Source organism: Chamaea fasciata, unplaced genomic scaffold (genome assembly GCF_029207755.1).
Source record: "Chamaea fasciata isolate MVZ Bird 193981 ecotype frontalis unplaced genomic scaffold, bChaFas1.0.hap1 SCAF_4, whole genome shotgun sequence".
NCBI classification, from domain to species: Eukaryota; Metazoa; Chordata; class Aves; order Passeriformes; family Sylviidae; genus Chamaea; species Chamaea fasciata.
The window spans coordinates 44,136,734-44,149,486 of record NW_027094089.1 but is presented as its reverse complement, the minus strand read 5'-3'; the positions used below and the strand labels follow the sequence as shown (position 1 = coordinate 44,149,486).

The 12,753-nt window shown below is 41.3% G+C and overlaps 2 protein-coding genes across 2 annotated transcripts in view; both read right to left on the bottom strand.

The window, feature by feature from the left end:
- Positions 1-3,251, bottom strand: part of PGGT1B (protein geranylgeranyltransferase type I subunit beta) — a 44,353-nt gene extending 41,102 nt beyond the window's left edge. Inside the window, exon 1 of the mRNA XM_066181404.1 lies at positions 3,043-3,251. Coding sequence (XP_066037501.1) covers positions 3,043-3,173 — 131 coding nt within the window. The 5' untranslated portion in view covers positions 3,174-3,251. The remainder of the gene's footprint in view (positions 1-3,042) is intronic.
- A 297-nt stretch (positions 3,252-3,548) lies between these two features.
- CCDC112 (coiled-coil domain containing 112) lies at positions 3,549-12,394 on the bottom strand. Its single transcript, XM_066181403.1, has 10 exons — positions 12,332-12,394; positions 11,869-11,984; positions 10,625-10,746; positions 8,960-9,049; positions 7,593-7,668; positions 6,618-7,008; positions 5,412-5,819; positions 4,561-4,656; positions 3,936-4,054; positions 3,549-3,858 (listed from the first exon to the last, which is right to left on the bottom strand). Exons 1-10 carry the CDS (start codon positions 12,377-12,379, stop codon positions 3,828-3,830), a joined length of 1,497 nt encoding a protein of 498 aa, XP_066037500.1. The 5' UTR covers positions 12,380-12,394; the 3' UTR covers positions 3,549-3,827.
- Between the last annotated feature and the right edge of the window lie 359 nt (positions 12,395-12,753).

Sequence of the window (12,753 nt, the reverse complement as noted above, 5' to 3'; positions counted from 1 at the left end):
AAACCACAAGGCTATACATACAACACAGACAGCAAGCTATCTCATCTACAGTTAAAAATGTGTATGTCAGATACATGAACTTAGAAAGTGGTTTCACATACAGTTAGGGTTCACTTCTCTTATTCAGAGTTGACTGTCTGCCTCCAGCACTATTAAAGAACAGCCCGTAGTGTGATGGAATTTATTTACAGTGGGCAAGAGTGTCTGGCCCAACTGGTCATACACAGGTTGCATTACAGCCATTTAGGTACTGCACCTTTACTCCATATGCTATCCTCCCTCACAGAAAATTAACAGACATATGTCCTAACAAAAACAGCTCTTAGCAGCACCTTAGGTGACAAGACACATGCCAAGACGCCTAAAATCTTTATCTATAGCCATTTCCACGGAGGTCAGTCAACAGGACACTCATGGTAGATTCTGACCCCTTTGTCTTCAAGCGAGAACAAAGACTATATTTCACGGAAGAATTCAGAAAGCATTTGAAGTGACAAATTTGAGAAAATTATTAAGTGTGCTACAAAAAGCACTATGAAGTACCAGAATCTTAAAGATTTCAGAGACCTGGAAAGTCCATTCTCCTGCAAAACCTCACTGTGCTGACAATCAATGTGAATGAAACACTATCAATCAGTATGCTTAAAAACTACTCTTGCTGCCAACCACTGTTGCATGCAAATAACTACAGATAAAAATAATTATAAGGCTTTGAGGCAAGAAGTTGAGTAGAGAACATGAAATGAATTTTCTTTATTCTCCATTATTGTTTGATATCCTACAGATTAAGTTGAAATGCACCAGCATATTGAGGAAAATATCACTCTCTACCACCCTTGTCTGGTGAGAACAAACAGTTTTCTACTGCAGTGCAGTGAAAAAAAACCCATCTGACAAATTACTTTATTTAATTATTTAACAAATCTCCCTTTAATTTAGTTGAGTTTCTCCATCTAAGTCGAAATAGAACCACTTCAATTCAAACAAAAGGGTAACAGCATTTCTTTCTGCAGCTGTATCACCTACAGAGGTTTCCTGAAGGTTTGCTGAACTCGGTGACCTTGAACTTGGCAAAAAGGGAAACTTAATACTCTTGAAGTCAAACTGGATACAATGCATTTAAGGTTCAACCCCCTGCTTAGAATTTGTCAACAGACAGGTGTGCATCCCTGCAGAACATGTCTACATTGTCAAGGGCCTCTGAAGATCACTGGTCCCACCTTTTGAAGAACACAGGGCCTCAGAGATGACCCAGGACCCTGAGAAGCCACATCCTCAAGGTGACTCCATCACTTCAATGAGCAAGCTTTTCACAGTGAACTCCTCTAACAGTGAAGAATATTTTTCCTACAGCCACACAACTCTCCCCAAAGTACCTCATTCCCACAGCCTCCTGCCCCGCCACCATGGTCCCCTGCAAACAGCACACCTGCATCTTTCTTTGTATGTAGTTTCCCACCAATGGAATACTTTGATTAGATCCCTCCTTCTCTAGGCTGAAGACATCTCATTTCTTTAGCTCTTTTCAAGTGTCAGTGGGGCTAAGGTTAGCTATTTGTGTTACCACTCTAGTACATCTGCATGCTGCGGCAATTTTAAGGCCTATACACAGTTGAGCACAGGATGCCCAGACTTCCCCATGCTGTCACTAAAATAAATGGGAGAGTAGACTGAAACACCAGCTAAGTTTTAATAAAATATTTACATAGCTGCAACCAAAATTTCACAAAATTACACAACAGCTGGGGTTGGAAAGGACCTCTGGAGACCACCTACTGCAACCCCCTTCTCCTAAGGCAGGTTTCCCCAGAGCAGTTTCTATGGTACTGTATACAGGCAGGTCTTGAGTATCTCCAGGGAAGAAAACTCCACAATCTCTCTGGGCAGTCTGTTTCAGCAACTAGTCACCCCCAATGTGAGGAAGTTTTTTCTCATATTGAGATAGACCTTCCTTTGTTTCTGTCTGCTGCCCTTTGCCCTGTCACAGGGACCACTTAAAGAGTCTGGCCCCATCCTCTCGCCACCTACCCTTTAACACACTCGAATGCATTGGTAAGACCCTCTCTCAGTCATCTCTTCTTGAGGCTGAACAGGCCCAGCTCCCCCAACCTTTCCTCACAGGACAGATGTTCCAGACCCTTAACCATCTTCGAAGCCCTCTGCTGGTCCTTCTCCAGTAGTTTAATTTCTAACTTTTCAATATAAAGTTATGTTATTTCACACACAGTTCAGCACTATCTGTTCTAGTCCTTACACATTTACACCAGGTGTTTGCACTCTCAACCAAAATAAAGCAGGATGACCTGATCAAAGCCATGGAGCACTCCTCACAGGATGACCTGCCAGACATTACAAAGTGTAAAGAATCTTACTATTTCAGGTTATCAAACCATCTACATGTCTCCAACATTTTACCAAGTGCAGCTTGACAATCACATTACTGGTATTCTTACACCATCAATGTAACTATCTTAAGTGAAGACTTTAAGAATATCAAAGAAGTTCATTTTGAAGCCATTAGAGGAACTAAGGTCCCTTCAATTCAAACTGAGGAACATACTTCACTAATATTTTCTCTCTTAAACTAGGTAATGAAGACTTAAAAATATTTGTTACATGGAACACGAGTCCTCTGCGTGCCGAAATGAAGCTTAAGTGATTTATTTTAAAATGGCTTCCAGGACAGATTAGGAGAGTGAAGCACTGGAATTAAAACAGATTAGAAGGATCAACAAGTCTTCCCTCGAGGATGCCAAGCAGTTTACGCGAGCAGTGACTACAACCCTACGTTAACACATATTTTTTGGGAGTCGTCTGTTGGTGGGCAGATTTATAGCGATGTTTTTTCCTTCCGGGCGCGGGGCGTTGCTCCCTGCCCCCGGAGGCGGCAGAGCTCCGGGAGGGACATCCCGTCACCGAGACCGCCCGTCGGGCGGGGAGCGCGGCCGGGCCCGGGACGGGAGGGGGGCGCCGGGAGGACACGGCGGCGCCCCTCCCGCCTCCCGCCGCGCGGCCCGCCGGAGGAGCCCGGCCCGCTGCTACCTGCTGGTCTCCAGGGATGAGTAGCGCTCCGGCAGGATCTGGAGGCACCGCTGGAAGAAGCGCACGTGCCGCTCCCGCAGGAAGTCCAGCCGCTCCGGCTCCCCCGGGCACGGCGCCGCCGCCATCTCCATCTTGCCGCGGCTGCCCGCGCCCGGCGCGCCCGGATCGCGTCACCCGCCGAGCCCGCCCCGGGGCGGGGAAACGGAACGGGGAAGGGAAGGGAAGGGAAGGGAAGGGAAGGGAAGGGAAGGGAAGGGAAGGGAAGGGAAGGGAAGGGAAGGGAAGGGAAGGGAAGGGAAGGGAAGGGAAGGGAAGGGAAGGGAAGGGAAGGGAAGGGAAGGGAAGGGAAGGGAAGGGAAGGGAAGGGAAGGGAAGGGAAGGGAAGGGAAGGGAAGGGGAAGGGGAAGGGAAGGGGAAGGGAAGGGGAAGGGAAGGGGGAAGGGAAGGGAAGGGGGAAGGGAAGGGAAGGGGGAAGGGGAAGGGAAGGGGAAAGGGGAAGGGAAGGGGAAAGGGGAAGGGACAAGGCAAGGGGCGCCTCCGTTTACTGCAGTTGGGGATAGGGTGGCGACACCACGGCTTAAGGGGCCGCCACAACCAGCTGGGGGGAAAACGCGCTTTTAATGCCAAGGGACATCACGGCCCGCCGCTCTGACAGCCGGCGTGTCAAAGTCGACACTCCCAAAATACAGAGGTAATACACGCCATGCGTCAAGCCAGCTCGGTGGCGGCTCCCGCGAAGTGTTGGCTGTTGCTTCGTCCTGCGACAGGGACATGCTGGCGCGCAGCTACGACCCTCCTCTCCAGGCTGGGACAGCTCTGACAACAAAGCAAAAAGGCATAAAGTATAAAAGTGCACTTGTGTCATGCTGCACGTCCATCGGTCCCCTCCTCACCTCTGAGAAACGCGCAACAGCGGTTCTGCAGCTGCTGGTGCCATCTCCTGCCTGGGTTCCTCCCAGCACCGAGAAGGTCTGTTCGACCTGGATGGGTCGCTGGTGACCCGAATCTCGACCTCACAGTGAAAAAAACAACCAAAAATAATTAGTCTTTTTCGTTCAACACAGAAGGAGTTCTGTGATGCTCATTGTGTCTACACCGTAGAAGACAATGACACCACTTGCGGTCATTAAATTTTAATAATTTAAAAGGTTAAACTCTCATAAAACCCAGTGTACGCAAAATGTTTCTGGGAGCCAGCCTACTTATTTAACCAATGGTAGAAAACTATTTGAAAAAAATAAAAGCCACCACCCATATTGCAGCCTACTTTTGTGACCTGTAGGGCTTCTCCAGTGAAGTACTGCCATGAGATACATAAATTCTAGGGATTTTTCCCCCCCTTTTTTTTAAACACAGGAACAACTATGCCTGCTGCAATTGTTTCCTGAAAACAGGCATGACTTTGTTTTCCTTTATCAACCATTTGGATAAAACAATTGCTTTTTAGATCAATGAAAAAAAAGTCTGCTTAAACCACCAAGTTGCATACATCTTTGGTTAAAACAAACAAAAAGTTACCTTCTCTCTTAACTTTACCAATCTTTTTTCTTTTTCTTGTTTCTCTATCTCTTTAGCATGCTTCTGTAAAACCCTTAGCTCCAGTTTATGTAGATCCTGAAACATATGAAGTGGAAAAGAAAACACTTCTTTGGAAGTAAAACAAATTATATAAAAATATACATGCAGCCTTTTCACAGCTTGTTTTTGGTGGTTTTGTTGTTGTTGGTTTTTTTTGTCTGTTCTTGTTTTGAAATTACTGTAACAGTAAAGAATAAGGTTTCATTAGGCAGCTACAAGGTATATCTTGTCCTGTACAAGCAAATTACAGTTACATGGCTTGGGGGAAAAAAAAAAAAGTAGTAGTAGGTTAAGCTCTGTTTATAAAGCTTTAGTGTGAACGCTGACAATAACATCAATTCTCCAGTAATTACATTTACATTGATATGGGATCTGACTTTGCCTAACAGGTACTGAAAACCACAGGATATTCAAACAACTCTTTCAACCTCCCATCTGAATACAACACTCAGGTCCTCTGATGTCTTCTTAGGCAGCATAGCCCAAGTACTTTTTCCCAAATAAATTATTTACTGAAGAAATAAAACCACTTCTATATGGATAAAGAAATATGAGCTTGAGTAATCCTGTGGAATACAGGATTATTTAGATACTGAAGAAAAGGAGCATCTTTGTCTAAAATCAAGTTTCATACTGTTTGTCTGCAATAGATGCTGTTATTTGTAATGAATCAATAATGGATTGAGATTGATGAAACTTGGATTTTAAAACCTGTTTAACTGATTATATTGTAAGAGGGTGTATCAAATTTAAAACAATGACTTGTAAAAAATGGAAATGAAATTACGCACATGCTCTTGAAACTTAGAAATTTCTTCTGCACCAATTTTCTTCCTTCCCTCCTTTTCAGTTTCCTCTCTCTTCTCACTTTCAAGCTTTTCAAGTTCCTCCTTTACTTTTTTTTGTAAGGTATTCCTTTCTAACAGTAACTTTACATGGCTCTGGTGCTCTTTTTGTTGCTTTTTCTCGTTCTCTTGTAGTTTTAGTTGTGATGCTTGATCTATTGCAAATGCTACTACTTTCTGTTTCTTCCAGACTTCAACTGCAGCTTGTTTTCTTTTTCTTTCTTCTTCTACTTTTTGCTTCTGAGCTTCTTCACGCTGTAAGCATCTTTCCTTGAGCATTTTTTCTGATTTCATTTTCTCCTTCAAGTTTCTTTCTTTTTCTTGCTGCTGCTTTTCTTTCCACTTTTTAATTGACTGCAAGAGACCATAGGAAAAACATTCCAATGTTTTCACAAAAATTTTACATATTTACATTGATTCAGTCTGATGAAGACATTTGTTCCAAAGACACAAAATGCACACAGGAATTAAATGTTTACTGAAGGTGAAACTTAAAACCAAGAAGCACCTATATGTGTTTTTTTGGGTTTTTTTTCTATTTTATGGATCACACAAGCAGGTTGAACTGATGTCTGCTGAAACTGTTTCAGTTATAGCAATAATAGTAAGTCTGGGTAGTTATGAATGTTGATGTAATATGCTTTTTTAATGCAAACATATTTCAGTTCTTACTTTTTTTCCCAATTAACCCACTGTTTTATAGTAGTTAATTTGTCAGTATATATTTTATTACTTGGAGAGTTCTTGAGGGAATCATAATTCTGCATGTCAGTCTGTCTTAGGTATATTGCTTATACAATGGGACAGACATTCTTAGAGAACAAATGTAACAGGAAGACAGGATCACTAACTGCTCTGGGCTTGGCACCTAACATGCTAGATCACTGCATTCAAAAGCATTTATAATATACTTTGGCAATACACAGCCCACTTCTCTGTGTTCTTAGATCTTTGCTTCTTTGTAATTATTTATTAAAGGCAAATACTTTGGCAGGTTGGGGATGCTAAAGACCTCAGTTATATACTATCAGCTGTAAGAGAAATCTGCCTAGCAGTACTACCAGAGATGCAGATACAGAAGCAAGAGAGTATGCATTTCAAAAATAAGTACGTTTTCTGAAATCTTCAAAAGCCTTAGAGGGGTTATTTTACCTCTTTCTTTCTTTCATGTAAAGTTATGTATTCTTGATACCATTTGTCATGCTGTTCTATATCTTCTTTTGTTCTTCCGCTGAGATACTCAAGGGCTTCATCCATGTAAGACAGCTTTCCTCTATATTTTGTCCGTATTTTCAGAAAATTTTGATGATCGTAATCATCCCAGCCTCCTTGCCGCCCCCCTGTTCGCTGAAGAAATCTTTCAAACTCTACTACTTGTTCCGGTAGATGGTTTTCCAGTGTTTTATCAACTGTGACCCTGGCTGATGGTAATTTCCAAACTTTTTCTGCTGTTGAGCTCCCTAATGCCCAGAGTTCCATTTTCCTTTCGAAGAGACTAAGCTCATTAATTACAGCTTTTTCCTCTTTCAAAAGCTGCTGATATCTGAAAAGAGACAAACACTGAAATGTAAGGAAAAAAAAAATTTCCAGTATTCATTGTCCATTCACCAAAAATGAATTTTAGAATTGTTCAATGCCACACAAGAGCTATTCTTCAAAGATTAAGAACTGAAGTGGTAACAGCACAGTTGTAATGACCCGATAATAAAGCCCTACACAACGAGAATTAAGTTACCCTTTTACTGAAAGAACACATTTATGGCATACATACAATTAACTCAATCCCCTTCTGACACCAGTAGAGAGAAAAAGAAACCTTCCAAACTCAATCAGACAACATAACAACAACAAAATCCCCGCAACCTAATCTCTTCTCCAGCCTCTCTAAAAAGCCTATTCACAGGCAAATAATTATTACATTGGAATGCTGCAATAGCTATATAAACACCCTCTCTAAAAGGCAGTTTATCAAGATTCTAACGCTGATAGCTTCTGCTTTGATTTACATACTACAGGAATCACTACCAAAAGTGTAAATCATAAGAACAGTTTGCTAGATTAATGCAAAGTTCTCATTGTGTCTTATGAAAGCCCTTTTTCTAGTAGCTGAAGCTTGCATAAGCATACATTTGCCTCTCTTCTTCTTTAAAAGCATTGATTGCATTTTCAATTTCTTCCATCATTTCCTTGATCGTGTCAACAACTAAAAGAGGAAAAGAAGAAAAAAATCATATCACTTAAGAAGTTTACAGTCTTTGTCAACACTATCCAGAAATGCAGGACTTATGGAGACTTTCAGGACACATATTTCTGTGTACAAAACAGCATGCATTTCCATCTCAAACAGCCTTAAAAGACAAACTCTTATTTATTCAAAAGGTGTGTTTAGTAAGGGACTTAGCTAACTGGATGCAAATCCCAGTATAAATGTTTATTTCCCTTAGAGAAGTCTCACGTTGACTAACCTTGAGCTGATTCCCAAAATAAGACAGACCTATCCTAGAGTTCCACTTTCGTTTCTTATAGCAACGCAGTTAGTGACTTAAGCACACTCAACTCTGGTTTATACTGAACTATTGCAAACCTATTTAACCTGCAGGCCACTGCTTTACAAAGCTGAGAAAGAAACATCAGAGTAAGACTTTGTCCTGTACTGTCAGCATGCTGTAGTCCTAACTTAAGACAGTAACACAGCTGTCCAGAGAAGATATATTTTGCAGTGGAAGAAAATCCATCCATTAGATTAGATTATATTATAAGACTAAAATCTCTTTTACAACATCTCAGCACAGTTTAAATAACTGTATTTTGCTAAAGTTTTATAAACTAAACCTCATTTTCCAGCTTTCATGCCTTGTTAGTTCTTAGTATCTTGACTGACAGTTTAAGAAGATAATGATTATTAATAGACAAAACACTGAATAAATGAAATGGGCTGCATTTTATCTAGCATCAGAAAGTCTTCAGCTAGTAGGAGGCCCTCAACCTGAGCTCCACAAAAGGTAGTAGGTACCATGTGAGGATGGGTCTTTCAGAGTCTATTATCCAAAAGTTTTAAAATATCCAAACTGAACAAACTGTTGCGGCATTTTCTGTAGAATATTCCAATTTACATTTCAAACCATGTGGTGGCTAGAAATAAGTTCCCTGTAGAACCTACACTGTTACCTCTTACCAGATCAAAGAATGTTACATGGTAGTAGAATACCCAGTATATTTTGCATAAGACAAATGTTACAGATAGGAAATCTGGCTTTCAACAACCTCAAGGAACAAAGACACATCACTTGTAAGACCAAGTAAGTTTCTGTTTCCACAAAGAACTGCACAATCTTTCACCACTTCTTAGGTTTCTGCTATTTCTAGGTTTAGTCTTTCCTTTCCTGCAAAATCATAAAGACTGGAGGAGTGTCCCAAGTCTGCAGGAGAAAGACAACTATGCAAGAAACCCATCTGTAGAGGAAAATGTTTTTAAATCTGTCGCCATGACTTACACTCTGGTGTAGGCTTCACATCTTTTAATTGCTGCTGAAGTCTCTTCACGTTGTTTTGAATTTTTGATAGTTGCTGCAGGATTTTAGCTTCTGTTAAACAAAATAAGGTGCTGATAGTTCTAACAGTTTCTTCGTGCATTAAATTCAGTAAAAGAACAAGAGCAATGAAGTGTCCAAAATAAACCAGGAGTTTGATGTAAGCAGGGACACAAATTCTGTTTGATGATAAGAAACTGCCATAACACTAAGCATTTTAACTGGTAATTGCATGTAGCTGACCACGTGGTCCATGTTAGCTTCCTACACAGCATCAGCAGATTTTAAAACTAGTAGCTCCCATTTCTAAAGGGGACCTTGGAAAATATTGCCTATGCTTCTAGAGTTTGGAGGCAGACTTTGACCTAGGCTTCAAAACACCCATTTATGGAGAGAAAACAAACTTTGGAAGTGTATATGAATGTACTACTTCAACAAGATTCATTTATTCATTGTGTTAAATAGTGAAGAATCAATGTTTTCATGTGCTCCAAGCATGTGTGCACTTATTTGCATTGTTACCACTTGGCTCCTCATGAGTCCATAAATCCACTACTGAAGAGGATGAAGTTTTGGCTACATCTTAGATACTAAAGAGCTGTATCTTCTATCCTAAAAGATTTGGATTAAGGAAAGTACAAGTTCCTGCTGAGACCACAGAAAATCTTAAAGCACGGAGATCATGCTGAAAGATCTTAACATAGTAAATGAGGATTTGGAAGGGGATTGTACACTTTCGTATCTTTTAGGATATGCTCCTTCACATCTGACATGTAGTACTCTCATCACTGTCCTCTTTATTATCTCACAGCATCATTTCCATCCATATGCCATGCTCCCTTCTTACTCATGGAAAAAAATCTGACTTATTACCTTAGTCATTCCTCAAAAATTTACATTTCTTAAGGACGGCAAGATGTAAAGGATATTCTAAGATTCCTTAAATAAAAGGCACACATCAGAACACATGCAAATTTGTAAGAAAGTATACTTTCTATTGTTTCTACATTCCTTTTCTTTCTTCAACTTATTTTGATCTGTATCAGATGGCATAGCATGATTTATGTGATTACTGTTGAAAGAATTCAAGTACTGTGAGTAAAGGGAATAACTTTGTTTCTTGAACTATATTATAAGTCCATAAGTGGAACAGATACTATTAGGACAGACCGTGTACCATCTCACAGCACTATTTGAACTAGGAATATTCATTGCCCAAAAACTCAAAAAATGCAAACACAGAACAGTTTAAAAGGATATTTAAAGGCAACAATCAGTGTGTGAATGTTGAGGGAAGAATACTTTCACTGTACCTTAGCTGGAATACATTAGATTTTGAAATATATACACAAAATTGATTCCAAGTTTCTTGAACAGCACCTTTCCACCACAGTGGTTTTACACTGAAGATCAAAGAAAACAGTTAATAACATATGAGGCCAACATGTTTATGCTTCTGAATTGTGCCATGAATTTTGTGTTTATAAGCATATGGTGAGACATACCACATCAGTATCTATCATCTTCCACCTAAACTCATCTCTCTATACTACTAATTTTTAAACCATTTACAAAAACATTATATTAAAGGAAAAAGAAGTAAACAAGCCCAAATAAAACCTCACTTACTTTCCATTTTCCTGCTGATAGTCATGCTGTGTTCCAGTTCCTCTAGTAATCTGTATTCTACCCCGAAATCACTCTTCCTATTATAAAGGTGTCCAGTTTTGTCTTTTTCTATATTTGCAAGCCTAGGAAGAAAGGGTGCCACACTGAGAAAGGCACAAATACTCAGAAAAGCCCCAAGATTTTCCAAGGTTAGTGTGCAGGCTGTGTTAACAGGACTGTCTTAGATTTTATAAAAAAATCCCTGGTTTGTTCTACAACTCTTTTCAAGGAAAATATTTCTGCAGCTATAAGACTACACACCACAGTTACTCAAGAACTTCAACAAGAAATTAACAAGGAAATCACCTCAGTGGAACGTAATGGTTTACACACTGAAATTTTATATGCATGCTTTCTATCTAGGAGCCTTGTGAGAGTTGTCCCTCGAAAGTTCAGGCAGACAGGCTGTATTAATGCAGTGGCACACCAAGATGGAGCCCCAGCACAGACAACATCAGAGGGACGCTGAGCCACAGTTAAATGGCATGCCTCATTTCGAGCATCATGGGAACATTTACATTAACGAGCAGTGAAGCCCAGGATCCAGGGTAATCAAGGTGAACTCGATTCAGTCGCACAGTGTAAAACACTGGTGTGAGACTTAAGTGCCCTGTTCAATCAGGATTCACAACTGCAAAGCACTCCTTCAGTCAGATGGCTACATTAGCTGTTCTCCATAAAACTCATCTGTCTGAGAAGAAAACTCCCCGTTCTTTCAGCTGCCAGTGCAGTCGTTATCAGCACTTGGTCAAGATGTGGGGAAGCAGATTTAAATCACTTATGTGCCTGAGCTGTCTTGAACTCTTGTTTTTCAAAACAGTGGCCTAGATATTCTAAATTAAGTCTTTCAATCTTCTTTTGCAGCAGTGCCCCTTTTGTCGGTACGTCTTAAGGGCTTTAGGTCCTTAGAGGGTAAGTACAGCTAAGTAGGAAGACTGAGAATTCAACTGTGCTACACACACTTCCTTTTCTGTGCATCTAAGAGCCACAATTCTTAGTAAATTCTTATTACATGACTAGCCTAAGTCCAAACGGTAATTTAAACAAGGGGTCATTTTGGAGCTTATAAGCCTATCCTGAGCTACTGTAACAACCACAATAGCCTAAAGATTTCATTACCATACATTTTTACTTTGAACCTCGAGTTAATAATGTTACCTCCACAACAGAGTAAAAACATACTTCTGATAAAGCGTTTAACTTACTGAGCTTTTAGCTTTTCTGCAGTTCTTAAGAATTCAACTTTTTTAGCTCGTTCAGCTTTGATCTTCCAGCTCTGAAATTGTCGGCCAGCACCTGCAGTACTGGAACAGCTCTCATTCTGTAGATAACAAAATCAACTGTTATTTACTTTTTTTTTTTTTTTTTTTTTTTTTTTTTTTTCTTCCTTTGTGCTCGTAGGTTACTTTCAAGCAGACAAAGCAGACAACACCACAGTGCAGAGTTCGGCTTTCTACTGGTGCGATTCAAGTAATTTTAAGCGGCACGGGCAGGGAACTGGAGTGAGAAGTGACACGCCCGCACACACGAAGGCACCGTTCAACAAAGAGACGCCAAGTCCGCCACAAGGAAGGGCCGTCACAGGGGCCGGGTCCCGCGGCCAGCCCGACACATCGGCGCAGCCCGGGACTCCCCCCGGGAGGCTGGGCTGCCCCGGAAGGCCTTTACCTGGAGCCGCCTGGCCGCCGCCACCAGCGCCGGGGCCAGCGCGGCCATGTTGCCGCCGGCCCGCGCAGGGGAGGGGCGGCCGCGCCCCTGGCTTCTTCCATTTAACTCTTTCCTTCCGCGGCGGTTGCGGGGTCTTCTTCTTGGCCCTGGCTTCGCCCACGGTCGAGGGTTTGCGTGGATTGCTTCCTTCAGGAAAATCGGGATATACCTTCATTATCCTCTCAGAATGCGAAGAGTTCCACTTGATTCGATAAATTCTTGGGGGCGGGATCTGAAGATCTTGTTTCTCACTCGTGTGCAAATCAGACTTTCAAATGAATTGCCATTTAACATTTCTGTGGGATAGAAGTAATTGTTTATCCAGTGGCTTTCCTGCTACAGGGGTTTTAGGAACCAGTGTTTTCCCAGCTGCAAGACACAAA

Coding starts and splice junctions, on each gene's coding strand:
- CCDC112 (XM_066181403.1), bottom strand. CDS start 12,379: ATGGCCGCGCTGGCCCCGGCGCTGGTGGCGGCGGCCAGGCGGCTCCAG. Junction 5,820..6,617: donor TACATGAAAGAAAGAAAGAG/GTAAAATAACCC, acceptor GGTCTCTTGCAG/TCAATTAAAAAGTGGAAAGA. Junction 4,657..5,411: donor TTTCTAAGTTTCAAGAGCAT/GTGCGTAATTTC, acceptor CATATGTTTCAG/GATCTACATAAACTGGAGCT.